General features: G+C 35.2%; 1 protein-coding gene and 1 non-coding gene across 2 annotated transcripts; one reads left to right on the plus strand and one right to left on the minus strand.

Moving 5' to 3' along the window:
- The first annotated feature begins 443 nt into the window (after nt 1-443).
- Nucleotides 444-5,579, plus strand: LOC115708830 (probable 3-deoxy-D-manno-octulosonic acid transferase, mitochondrial). The gene is made up of 12 exons (XM_030636846.2): nt 444-786; nt 863-956; nt 1,030-1,072; nt 2,330-2,452; nt 2,657-2,776; nt 2,859-2,937; nt 3,117-3,230; nt 3,789-3,886; nt 4,207-4,297; nt 4,500-4,619; nt 4,716-4,786; nt 5,006-5,579. The coding sequence occupies exons 1-12, from the start codon at nt 459-461 to the stop codon at nt 5,177-5,179; spliced, it is 1,455 nt and encodes a 484-aa protein (XP_030492706.2). The 5' UTR covers nt 444-458; the 3' UTR covers nt 5,180-5,579.
- Nucleotides 5,580-7,830: 2,251 nt separating this feature from the next.
- Nucleotides 7,831-7,938, minus strand: LOC115711809 (small nucleolar RNA R71). The gene has a single exon (XR_004010679.2). It is a non-coding gene; the product is annotated as a small nucleolar RNA R71 (small nucleolar RNA).
- Between the last annotated feature and the right edge of the window lie 5,883 nt (nt 7,939-13,821).

Genomic DNA, 13,821 nt, shown 5'->3' on the forward strand with positions numbered 1-13,821 from the left:
GATGAAACTGGTTTTTTTTTTTCTGCTGCTTTTAATGAAATAATTAGTTTTTAACAAAAAAACAAAGAAAAAAAAATAGTAGTTTAAATAAAAAAAAAACAAGTTTAATTTCTGTAAAAAAAAAAATAATATCTATAGTTGAGATCATTTTTTATTTATTTTAGTATTTTATTTTTTTTTAAAAAAATAATAAATAAAAAGAAACACAAATTTAAAGTTTTTTATATGGCATTCCTCAAGACTTTTTCCCATATTTGTAAGTTTTTTAAAAAAATGCCATATTTAGTGTAATTAAGTTTTTATGCCATATTTTCTCAAAAAAAAAAAAAAGTTTTTATGCCATATATATCAAAACTTATCTTTATTTTCCCATATTTTTGTAAATAGCCCTTAAAACTAGACAGCTGATGAACCTTCGTTCTTCCGTATTACACGTGAGGCCCACCAAGAAAGACCCAATGAGCCTTCGTTTGTCCCTATTATGTCGTACAGGCCCATGGGCTTTCCAGTCCAGAAGCATCGTCGTTCCGTTTCGTTTCGTCTGCGTAAAAACTAGACAGCAAAATCAAACCTCAGAAGATACAGAAATGGCGGCAACGAAAGCCACGTTGGTCTACACTATTTACAGAGCTCTCAGCTACGGTCTATCTCCATTGTTATACCTTCACCTTCGTTGGCGTAAGATCTTAGGTCTCGAACATCAGCTCCGGTGGCCGGAGCGTCTCGGCCGCGCCTCCCTTCCTCGTCCCCCAGGCCAACTCCTCTGGTTCCATGCCGTCTCCTTAGGTTTCCGTTCTCTCTCTTTATTAAAATATATTTTTACTGCCTGTCTGGATTTCGAGAAAACTGGATTTCATTTCAGGTGAAGGAGTGGCTGCGATTCCAGTAATCAAAGAGTGTATTCGAAAGAAACCTGAATTGAATATCTTGATGACCACTACTACTGCTTCAGCATTGTAAGAACATTATGTATCTTTTCTTCAATTTGAATTATGTATATTTATATAATTTTATTACTAATTTTTGCAGTGAAGTGATAAAGAATCGTCTTCCTTGTGAAGTCATATATCAGGTACTTGAAAATTTTGTTCGTGTTTACTTTACTAATGTGTGATGGTAAGGGAATAAGTGAAGTGTATAATATATGTTCGTGTCTTTACTTATACGATTATAATTAGTTTTGCTAGGCCTCACATGAAAATGTAGTCATATATGTATGATCATTTGATCCCTTGCCATGTTTTTTTTCTCATTGATTCTTTTCATTATGGAATAGTAAATGTTGTGAATCAATCACCATACTTCAAGAACTAAACTTAATCAAGACACGAATTCAAAGGCAAAATAATGAACAAGAATAAACAAATTTAATACAACAGAATTGAGAGAAGAAAACTTAACTTTTATTCAACAAAAAAATCTGTACAATAGAGATAGATTGAAGCTTGATCAATTATAGAAATGGAGTTTAACTCCTTACAAAATAACTCACGCTGAAGAGCATGATGAGACACATATGCCTTCTATTTTACAGCCCTCCTTCTCTCTCAATCTATTCCTCTCTCTTATCTGGTTTTGCAAAACCGAACTCAAAAGCATAAACTGGACCCCCTGAATTGAGCTAATCTAAGGTTATATAGCTAATGGCTCGAGTAAGAGAGTCCCTTAGTCCTAACTGTATTTAACTTTCTTTGTAAACCTAGGCAACTAACATAACAGAATTAGTTAGGACACCTAGGACAGTGAGTCTAGTTAACTGATTTTTTAATCACTTTCATAACAGTAAATAAGATCTGAAATCTGTTTTCTGCATCAATGTTTGGTATTTAGTTGTCTAGTTTCTAGTTTGGTTATCCCTCAGTGCCTGATTGATATGGCTTTTTTGCCAAAAGTCAAAACTTTGACTTCCAGTCACTGAGGTGGCGTTTGGTTTGAGGTAATAAAATGGAATGTATTGGAAATGAAACAATTTTTATTCCATTCTTTTGTTTGGTTTCATTTTAAAGTATTGGAATGTCATTCTTATTCTATCTATGTTTTTATTCCTTTCAACCAAACGCCACCTTATGGGTGAGTTTGAATTGGAGAGAGTAGAGTTAGAGAGAGTAGACTTGGAGGGATTATGAAACACAAGTGTTGAAGGGGATTAACATTACTACCATTTTAATTTAAGTACGATCTACTTGGAAACACAAACCTCTTGGTTATTATAATTTAATTTAGTTTGACATTCCCATCAAATCTAAACCTCATGCCAAATGCCCCCTGATTTTTTTTTTTTATTATCTACTCAGTCACTTATTTCTTGTTATCGTCAAATGTGTACCAGTTTGCGCCAATTGACACCCCTAATGCTGTGGATGCTTTCCTAGGCTATTGGAAGCCAAATGCAATTGTGCTAGTAGAGAGTGAATTGTGGCCGAATCTTATAATGGATGCTTCACGAAAGGGTGTAAGTTACTAATTCTCATTTGGTATTATAAAATTTTGCATGTGCTTTGCTATTTAAATGTTACATCCATCTTTTGTTTGAAGTGTAGTTTCATATTTTCAATAATTCGGCAAATAGTTAGCCGTTTTGCAATTCCAAGTGTTTCCAATGTTTTGTATGTTTTCTCTACTTTTGATTACTTTACATCATCCATTTAATCTTCAGATTACCTTGGCCTTGATAAATGCTCGAATGTCAACCAAATCTTTTAAACGTTGGTCAAGACCGTGGCTTCTTCCACTGATTTCTTTAATGCTGTCAAAATTTTCAATGATTATCCCATTGGTATGTATAAATTTGCTTGTGTCACTTTTAAATTTATATATTCAGGTTTTTTATTTGTTTGTTTTTATTTTGTTCGTCATAGAGCACTATGCAGGCAGTAAACTTCCAACTACTGCTCGCTCCACCTTCTATCATTAAATCTTCCGGTGACTTAAAATTTGGTATGATCTATAGAAAATATAGTTTATATTATCTGTTTCTCTTTTTTTTTTTTTCCTTTTTTTTTCTTTTTCATATTTGATAAATTAGTGATGATAAGGTTTATGACATAATTTAGTTGCAGTCTTTCTATTGCATATTGCTATTTGCAACTGGTTCAAAATTTTCTTTTTAAATTCAGTTGTTGAAGAATTTGTCTCTGAGGAAGAGATGAGAAGTATAGAAGATCTGAAGGTGCAACTTGCTTGCAGGAAGGTATGGATGGCTTCTTCTATACACAAGGGAGAAGAAGAAGGTGAACCCTGCTACATAGCATAGACTTCAGTATGAGATTGTATATATTATATCATTTATGTGAGGGTTTCTCATCGATATTTTGTCTTAACATATTTGTGTTTCAGTTACTGAAATTTTCACAATAGGTCTGATTGTAACATGCTATTACTAGAACTAGCATGCTTGAATTTTAATGGCATTGTTGATCAATGTGGTCTTTTTGTGGTTCCCATAGTCTTTTCTCTGGTATAGGACAAAAGGGAGATAAGTGGAAGGGAAGAAAAGAAGGGAGAAAGAGAGAAGATTGAGAATAGGATAGAAAAGGAAAAATTAAAGAGAGGAATAATGTGTAATTTTATATAAGTACAATAATTTAACATAACAGAGCTTATATATAAATAGGCAAATGAAAAATCCTAATTAATCTAGGAATTAGCTGTAATATTTCAAGTGTCATAACTCATTATAGATATGATCTTCATCAGCTTCATTTTTTCCCCTTTTATGGTGGCTGGTGGGTGTTTGAGTATGGAATTATTCTATGTTTCTTTAAAACCTAACAAGATGTTATCTGCAGTCATTCTAGCTGTTCACGAAGTACTCATCCAAGAACACCCAGATTTGGTGACAATTATTGTGCCTCGATATACCCATCACGGACAACAAATTGGTCATGTATGTACTTTTTACTGCAAATATGTTCATTGATTTTACTTATAGTAGATTGATTTTTTTTTTTTAAAAAAAATTGATTTATTCTTTGAACATGTTTAGAATCCATCTTTTATGGAAGATAGTATGCACTTTGCAGTTACTCAAGGAAAATTTCTTATTCCTAGGGAAATATTATATCGTGCAATATTCTTCAATATTGTTCTGATATTCATGGTTTGACACGCATGTCTTACTTAAAGTTCAAAGCTCATTGTCACACAATGTACCTTGTTTTATGTTTTATGTTACTTTATAACACCTTTTGGTCTCAAATAGTGCAGAAGTTGCAGAAAGAGGGGCAATATGTTGCTTTGAGGTCTCAAGGCCATAAAATTACACCTGGGACAAATATATATGTTGTAGACACCTTAGGTTAGCAACTTATTATTTTCTTTAAGCAAAACATTCAGTATTCATTCACCTTAACTTATCAATAAAATCTTTCCTCTGCCAATGCAGTTTAAGATTATTTTTTGTCTATCTTCTAGAATTCAGAAATTTTCTTTATAAGGCCTACATTAAGTGTTGCTTTTGGGGGGATTTTCTCCGTCTTCTCAATCTACTTAATTTCTAGGTGAATTGAGGCACCTATATCGAATAACTCCTATAGCTGTAATCGGGGGTTCCTTCCTGCCTGGTTTTACTGGTCACAATATATCAGAAGCTGCTGCAGCCGGCTGTGCTGTTCTAACTGGTAAACAAATACCCTGACTTTTGCACCTTCATTACTTATGTTGTGAGCTCTTAAAATGTCAAGTCATATAATGGTGCGCTGGACCATTAATTTCAGGCCAACATGTTGGACATTTCTCAAGCATGATTTCGGAAATGCAACAATTAAACCCTCTGTCAGTTCTCCAGGTTTGATGTTCAACCATTAATGTTCTGTAATTTCATATGTAAATGTTTCCTGGAATTTGCATATGCCTATCTGTATTCAAATATTCATTTTGAATCAACTGACAATTTCCAACAAGAACACCTTTTTATGCTGGCAGCCTAACACTGTCACTAACAACAAGAAAAAGTAAATAACAATTTATATGATATATTTTAATTTCAATGGTATTGCTATTGCAGGTGTCTGGACAAGTTGAGTTACAAGAAGCTCTTGAAGTTGTATTTAGGGACAAGAAAGTTCTCGAAGCTCGTCGTGAGGCTGCTAAACAAGCATATCATTGCCTATCAAGAGGTACTGTTACCAGAGTCTGGAACTTATTAGATAGTCAACTTCTGAAACATGCCTTGAGCTGAAAACAAATTAAGGAAAATTAGCATTGAAGTTTGATGCCAAAGCTCTTACATTTGCAAAACGATTATACCAGGCATAGTTAGCTTCTTTTATGCATTTCTTAATTTGAGCTAGCTAAAATAACGAGTTTGTGATCTTTTACCAATGGTGGTAATAGTAAATGTCATTTGAATTGAACCAGACCCCACTCTTATTTGCAGCAAAAATCTCCTACCTAACCCAACTTTTGCAATAAGGTTCCCAATCTCAATTTTTTTGTATTTAAATCCCCAAACTCTTAAAAAGCTCGTATGTTCATTTCACTTTCTATACAATTTTTTTGTTAAGTGAGATTATTTTGTATCTTTGATTCACATGTAATATTTATTTGAGTAATGCCAGTTTATATTCCACTTTTATTTTTATTTTCTTCATCCATCTTTACTATTATCTATGCTATTATATACCAAATATATATAGACTTAGTGATGTTTTTTCTATATATTTTTATTTAGTGATTATAGTAATAGTAGTATTGCACATTTCTATCTTTTATGTTCATTTTTATTTACTTTTTGTTAAATGATATATATGTTTAGTCATGCTCTCCTTATGTGTGTAAAAATTAATAAAAGTAATATTAATGTTCATTTCCTTCACTATCACTATTACCACCATCTCTATCTCTTTGTCATTATTTTTACTAAAAATATATAGGATTAGTCATGCTCTTTCTATGCGTTACTATTTAGTAAAAATAATATTGATGTTTAGTTTTATGTTTAATCTTTTATTGCATTATTACTTGATGTATAATGTCATTTTTAGGTTATACATAAGATTAAATTATTTTTTTTATTTACAAGAACTTGTATACTCAAAATATAATGAACTTTAATGTTATATTATTTGTGTCAACTTTGTGAATTAAAGGTACAAAATAGCTGAACAAGCATATGGATGATTCTTGAAGCATTTCTCTCTTTTACTATTGATTACACATTTATTTGATTTCTTTTAATAGTTATTACCAAAACAAAAATCACAAAATCATTGGTTACTATTATCACTTATTATTAACCTTTTATTTTTATTTTTCTACTAACGTTTTTGTCCATAATCACCTCTTTGTGGAATCGACCGCCCAATCTATACTACAACCACCGCTAGTGGAAGTCACATTTGGGCGTTAAACAAATTTTGGCGTTATTGCCGGGAAGGTAATTTTTGAAAGCTTAGTGAAATCTACAATCAAGAGGTTAGTTATTTTTTTTTTTTACATTTTATTTTTTGTGAATGTTGTCTTATGTTGTGTAAATATTTGTAAAAAAAAAAATACCAATAATTCAAAGTATGCTCTAAGGTTGCGGTTTTATCCAATTTTCCTTATTAGAAATGATTTATTGAAAAAAAAATATATATATATATATATACAAAAAAAAATATATAATAATTGATATCTTCTTGTATTGTATTTAGTTTCACAAGTATAATTCTTTTTTTTTTTTGAAAATAATGTCTATTCCCTTTAATTTTTTTCTTACTTTAATTTTTGTTTAGTGTAATTGTTTATATTATTTTTTAGTTATTGTCTTCTTTTTTCATTAGAGTTTTATTTGTCTTTTTCTTAGTACTCTTAGAATTTAAGTCCTCTAAAAAAATCATAAAATACCAAAAAAAAAGTAAGTTCTAATTTTTTTTTTTTCATAAAACGTTTAGTATTTGGTACAATAGTGTAATATTGTATATGACACAAACCAAGATTGTTCTGTCTAGGAAGATTGATTTTCAAATAAGATTTGTGTTAGTGTACCCTCCACCTTACCTGGGAACCTCGGTTTTATCTAGGCAACGTTGGGACGAAGCGGTACTTTGACAACCTTTCCAATTGGCATGAGAACATTTTTGTGTTACTCATTGTAATATTACATTTTTGTGCTCTTTACTATAACAAAAACAACCTTGTTCTATCAAAATTAAGCAACTCATTTTTGCTTAGAGAGGTCTTTGGTCGAAAAGATTAGTGAACCTTTTATACTTACTTGGTAACCTCGCGGAGTTCTGGTAAATTGTGAAGGGTCATTTTAAAAACCTCCAAAATAACCTGGGAACAAGTTGAACCAAATAATAATAATAATAATAATAATATAAAATAAAAAATTGAAAAAAAAAAGTCAAACAAGAGTGGATGAGTAACTCTTCTTTCGATGAAACCACTTCTAGTGAAACTTCGTCCAATCCATCCACTACTTCTTCTCCCATTCACACGATAATCAGTAATCCTTTTGCAATGAATAATAATAATAATGAAATACAATAGAGAACACTTAATGATTACCTTCACCCCCACCCAAATTTCCATACCATCTTGCTTTTTATTTCCACCTAATATGCCAAGTCTCGGTGTCAAACCCGACATTATTCAACCTTTGTCAACTTTTCATGGAATGAAGAATGAAAATCTATATGTGCATATTAGGGAATTTGAGGAAGTTGTTGACACTTTCTATGATCGAGCAACCATCAATGATGTTGCACGCTTAAAGTTTTTCCCGTTCTCCTTGAAGGATAACGCTAAAAGTTGGTTGTATTCTTTGAGCTCTAGGTCTATTAGAACATGGGATAAAATGACCAAAACATTTTTTATTAAATATTTCTCTGTCCATAAGACCAATAGTTTGAAAAGACAAATCTCAACATTTTTCCCAAAAGACAATGAAACGTTCTATCAAGTTTGGGAGAGATTTAAAGATCTCTTAAGTCAGTGTCCACACCATGGCTATGAGGGTTGGGGAATTGTCAGCTACTTCTACGAAGGCCTCACAAGTCGTGAGCGCCAATTCGTAGAAATGATGTGCAATGGTGAGTTTCTTCAAAAGTAACTCAAAGAAGCTCTTGAGTTTCTCATTGAGCTTGTTGAAAAATCTCACACATGAACTAGTCCAAGTGCTGCTGAAAGCACCAACCGAAATCGACCAACGGGGATTTACCAACTTCGGGAAGAGGACAACTTAAAGGCCCAAGTCGAAGCTTTCAAAAAGCAAATTTTAATCCTTACGACTAAAGATGGCCAAAAAAGGTGCATGGTTGCCCAAGCACAAACAAGACCACTCGAACTTTGTTTCGTTTATGGAGAAAATGAGCATTTAACGAAAGATTGCTTAGTTTACAAAGAAATGAGAGGGGTTCATGAGGAGCAATGCAATGCCTTAGGGCAATATAAAAAGTCATTCTCCCATACGTACAACCCCAGTTGGAGAAACCACCCAATTTCAATCGGAGAAATAACTCCAACCAAGCTCAAACATCTGGAGGACAATGGAGAAATGAGAATCAAGCTCAACCTCCAAAGGCATATCCTACGCCTCAATACAATGCTCAACAACAAGGGAACTCCCTTGAAAGCACCATTCATGCACTCATTGAGGAACAAGCTAAAATCAATCCCCAATTAAAGGAAAATGTCCAAGAAATAAAAAGTCAATTTTCAAAATTGACTGCATCCTTGACTATTTCTGAGAAAGGCAGACTTCCTTCCCAGTCTCAATATAATGCATAAGGGCAACACATGGCTGAAACCTCCACCTCCAACGATCCCATTGTTAAGGGGGTTAACACCATCACAAGAAGAAGTGGTAAAAATTTGGAAGATTAATCCATCAAAACCACTACTTCAAATCCAAAAATTGCCCCTGACAGTGCAACACTCAATGTTCAAGTCAAAGTACCATTTTCCCAGACTCTTAGACCCGTTGGGAAAATTCTTGAAAATCAAGTTGAACTCCTTAAGCACTTAACACAAGTGAAGATTAATCTTCCTTTGCTCCACGTAATAAAACAAGTGTCAGCTTATGCCAAAATCATCAAGGACTTGTGCACTGCAAAGAGAAAGCACCATGTCAAGAAGACTGCTTTCTTGACTGAACAAGTGAGTGTGGTGATCGAACAAAAGACACTGCTAAAATACAAAGATCCTGGTTGTCCCACCATTTCATGCTAAATTGGGACTCATGAAGTCAGCCAAGCTTTGCTTGACCTTGGCGCGAGTGTGAATCTCATGCCTTACTCTGTGTATTCACAACTTGTTCTTGGAGAAATGAAGCCAACATATGTTGTGCTACAGCTTGCTGACCGCTCCATCAAAAAGCCTCGGGGTATTGTTCAGGATGTTCTTATTCAAATTGAGAAATTCTATTACCCCGTGGACTTCCTTGTTCTTGATACCCAATCTGTGGTAAACATAGAATCGAAAATTCCTATCATCCTTGGAAGACCATTCCTTGCCACTGTAAATGGTTTGATCAATTGTCAGAATGGTCCAATGAAAATATCATTTGGAAATATGACACTTGAGGTCAACATCTTCCACACTGGGAAACAACTCCATGTGGATGATGACTGTCATCAAACATTCATGATTGACAATCTTGTTTCCGAGGAGATTCAATTGCAAAGTAGTTTTGTTAATCTTGATGAACTCCTCTTTCACTTTGAAAATGAAAATCCCAGTTTTGTTGAGTCCGCTCTAGCTATTGTTGATCACTTGGACACACAAAACAGAGGGAAGAAATTTTGGAAACCCCACTTTGAAGCGCTACCTCGTGAGAGGGAAACAATAAAATCTTCTGCCGAAGAAATTCCAAATGTTCAATCGAACCAACTTCCGGAGGGTTTGAAACATGTTTTTCTGGTAGATGGCGAAACCTTTCTCGTTATCATCTCGTCCAACCTTCAACCTTCTCAAGAATTGTAGTTACTCGAGCTACTGCGAAAATACAGACTTGCAATAGGTTGGACATTTGCTGATATCAAAGGAATTAGCCCTTGGGTTTGCACCCATCGAATTAATCTGGAAGATGAGGCTATCCCAAGAAGGGACCCTCAAAGAAGACTGAACCCTCCAATGAAATGAGTGGTGAAAAATGAAGTACTAAAACTTCTTGTTGCGACTATCATTTATCTGGTGGCCGACAGCAAATGGATTAGTCCAATTTAAGTAATGCCCAAGAAATCGGGTGTTACCGTTGTCCAAAATGAAAAGGAGCCCTTGTTCGCACAAGAACTGTGACGGGTTGGCGCATGTGCATTGATTATCGAAAATTGAATGTCGCCTCCCGTAAAGATCATTTTTTGCTCCCATTCATCGATCAAATTCTTGAGCGCATTGCTGGTCATCTTTTCTATTGCTTTCTCGATGGTTATTCAGGTTACTATTAGATTAAGATTGCATTAGAGGACCAAGAAAAGACCACTTTCACTTGTTCTTTTGGCACATATGCTTTCTAGCGTATGCCATTTGGAATGTGTAATGCACCAGCCACTTTCCAAAGATGCATGATGAGCATTTTTAGTGACATGATTTAACAAACCATGGAAGTTTTCATGGATGACATAACTGTTTTTGAAAAATCTTTTGACGCATGTCTTCTCTATCTTGAAGTCATTTTAAAACGATGCATCGAGAAAGGTTTTGTGCTTATTTGGGAGAAGTGCCATTTCATGGTATCTCTTGGCATTGTCTTAGGCCACATTGTTTCTAAAAGAGGGATTGAGGTTGATCAATCTAAAAGAGACCTCATCTCTAAATTGCCTACTCCTAAGACTGTCAAAGGCATCCGATCGTTCTTGGGCCATGCTGGTTTTTATAGGAGATTCATACAGAATTTTTCAATGATTTCTCGTCCAGTATGCAACCTCCTAGCCAAAAATGTTACTTTTGAGTGGACGCTGAAGTGTGAGGAGTCCTTCCGAACACTTATGAATTCACTCACTTTAATAAGGCTCACACTCTCAATGTAATGTTTCAGTCTCTGGCCATTAACTCAAAAAATCCTCCCATCGGTTGGGTCGTGAAAGAAGCTCAGGATAAACAGATCCTGCAAAAACATTTTGAGCCAAATAAGAAAGTACATTTGTACAATTCTCGTTTGCATCTCTACCCTGGTAAGTTGAGATCGAGGTGGACTGGTCCATATGTGGTGAAGCAAGTATTCCCCAACGATTCTGTTGAAGTCGAGGACCCAGTCGATGGGAGGATTTTTCGAGTCAATGGCCAAAGACTGAAACATTACATTGAGAGTGTGAGCCTTGTTGAAGTGAGTGAATTCACAAGTGTTCGGAAGGACTCCTCACAGTTCGGTGTCCACTCAAAAGTAGCATCTTTGTCTAGGAGGTTGCATAATGGACGAGAAATCATTGACAAATTCTGTATGAACCTCCTATAAAAACCAGCATTGTCAAGAAATGACTGAATGTCTTTGACAGTCTTAGGGATAGGCAGTTTAGAGATGAGGTCAATTTTAGAATGATCAACCTTAATCCCTCTTTTAGAAAAAATGTGGCCTAGCACAAGACCTTTCTCGATACATCGTTTTAAAACGGTTTCAAGATGGAGAAGGCTTGTGTCCAAAGATTTTCTAAAGACAGTTATGTCATCCATGAAAACTTCCATGGTTTGTTCAATCATGTCACTAAAAATTCTCATCGTGCATCTTTAGAAAGTGGCTGATGCATTACACAATTCAAATGGCATACGCCGGAAAGCATATGTGCCAAAAGAACAAGTGAAAGTGGTCTTTTCTTGGTCCTCTAATACAATCTCAATTTAATAATAACCTGAATAACCATTGAGAAAGTAATAGAAAAGATGACCAGCGGCACGTTCAAGAATTTGATCAATAAATGAGAGCAGAAAATGATCTTTACGGGAGGCAGCATTCAATTTTTGATAATCAATGCACATGAGCCAACCCGTCACAATTCTTGTGGGAACAAGGACCCCTTTTTCATTTTGGACCACGGTAACACCCGATTTCTTTGGCACTACTTGAACTGGACTGACCCATTTGTTGTTGGCCACCGGGTAAATAATAGTCGCATCAAGAAGTTTTAGTACTTCATTTTTCCCCACTTCTTTCATTGGTGAGTTCAGTCTCCTTTAAGGGTCCCTTCGTGGGATAGCCTCATCTTTCAGATTAATTCGATGGGTGCAAACTCGAGGGCTAATACCTTTGATATCAGCAAGCGTCTAATTTATTGCAAGTTTATATTTTTGTAGTATCTCGAGTAACTGCAATTCTTGATAAGGTTGAAGGTTGGACGAGATGATAATTAGAAAGGTTTCGCCATCTGCCAGAAAAACATGTTTCAAACCCTCCGGAAGTTGGTTTAATTGAACATTTGGAGTTTCTTCGGCAGGAGATTTTAGTGTTTCCCTCTCACGAGGTAACGCTTCAAAGTGGGGTTTCCAAAATTTCTTCCCTCTGTTTTGTGTGTCCAAGTGATCAACAATAGCTAGAGCGGACTCAACAAAACTAGAATTTTCATTTTCAAAGTGAGAGAGGAGTTCATCAAGATTAACAAAACTACTTTGCAATTGAATCTCCTCGGAAACAAGATTATCAATCATGAATTTTTGATGACAGTCATCATCCACATGGAGTTGTTTCCCACTGTGGAAGATGTTGACCTCGAGTGTCATATTTCCAAATGATATTTTCATTGGACCATCCTGACAATTGATCAAAGCATTTACATTGGCAAGGAATGGTCTTCCAAGGATGATAGGAATTTTTGATTCCATGTTTACCACAAACTGGGTATCAAGAACAAGGAAGTCCACGGGGTAATAGAATTTTTCAATTTGAACAAAAACATCCTGAACAATACCCCGAGGCTTTTTGATGGAGCGGTCAGCAAGCTGTAGCACAACATATGTTGGCTTCATTTCTCCAAGACCAAGTTATGAATACACAGAGTAAGACATGAGATTCACACTCACGCCAAGGTCAAGCAAAGCTTGGCTGACTTCATGAGTCCCAATTTTGCATGAAATTGTGGGACAATCAGGATCTTTGTATTTTGGCGGTGTCTTTTGTTCGATCACTGCACTTACTTGTTTAGTCAAGAAAGCAGTCTTCTTGACATGGTGCTTTCTCTCTGCAGTGCATAAATCCTTGATGATTTTGGCATAAGCTGACACTTGTTTTATAATGTGAAGCAAAGGAAGATTAATCTTCACTTGTGTCAAAAACTGAAGGAATTCATCTCAGTTTTCAAGAATTTTCTCAATAGGTCTAAGAGCCTGGGGAAATGGTACTTTTGCTTAAACATTTATCAGTGCACTATCAGGGGCAACTTTTGGATTTGAAGTAGGAGTTATGATGTATGGATCTTCCAAAGTTTTACCACTTCTTGTTGTGATGTCGTTAATCCCCTTAACAATGTGATTGTTATAGGTGGAGGACTCAACCATGTGTTGTCCTTGTGCATTAAATTAAGGCTGGGAAGGAAGTCTGCCTTTCTCATAAATAGCCAAGGATGCGATCAATTTCGAAAATTGACTTTTTTATTTCTTGGACATCTTCCTTTAATTGGTGATTGATATTAGCTTGTTCCTCAATGAATGCATTAATGGTGCTTTCAAGGGAGTTCCCTTGTTGTTGAGCATTGTATTGAGGCTCAGGATATGCCTTTGGAGGTTGAGCTTGATTCTCATTTCTCCATTGTCCTTTAGATGTTTGAGCTTGGTTGGAGTTTTCTCTCCAACTGAAATTTGGGTGGTTTCTCCAACCAAGGTTGTACGTATGGGAGAATGTCTTGTTATATTGCCCTAAGGCATTGCATTGCTCCTCATGAACCCCCCTCATTTTCTTGTAAACTAAGT

Source organism: Cannabis sativa, chromosome 3, assembly GCF_029168945.1.
Source record: "Cannabis sativa cultivar Pink pepper isolate KNU-18-1 chromosome 3, ASM2916894v1, whole genome shotgun sequence".
NCBI classification, from domain to species: Eukaryota; Viridiplantae; Streptophyta; class Magnoliopsida; order Rosales; family Cannabaceae; genus Cannabis; species Cannabis sativa.

Bases quoted from the DNA above. Each gene is read 5' to 3' on its own strand.
- LOC115708830 (XM_030636846.2), top strand. From the start codon at position 459: ATGAGCCTTCGTTTGTCCCTATTATGTCGTACAGGCCCATGGGCTTTC. The intron at 3,887-4,206 runs GTATGTACTTTT...CAAATAGTGCAG, and splicing joins ACGGACAACAAATTGGTCAT to AAGTTGCAGAAAGAGGGGCA. The intron at 4,620-4,715 runs GTAAACAAATAC...CATTAATTTCAG, and splicing joins CGGCTGTGCTGTTCTAACTG to GCCAACATGTTGGACATTTC.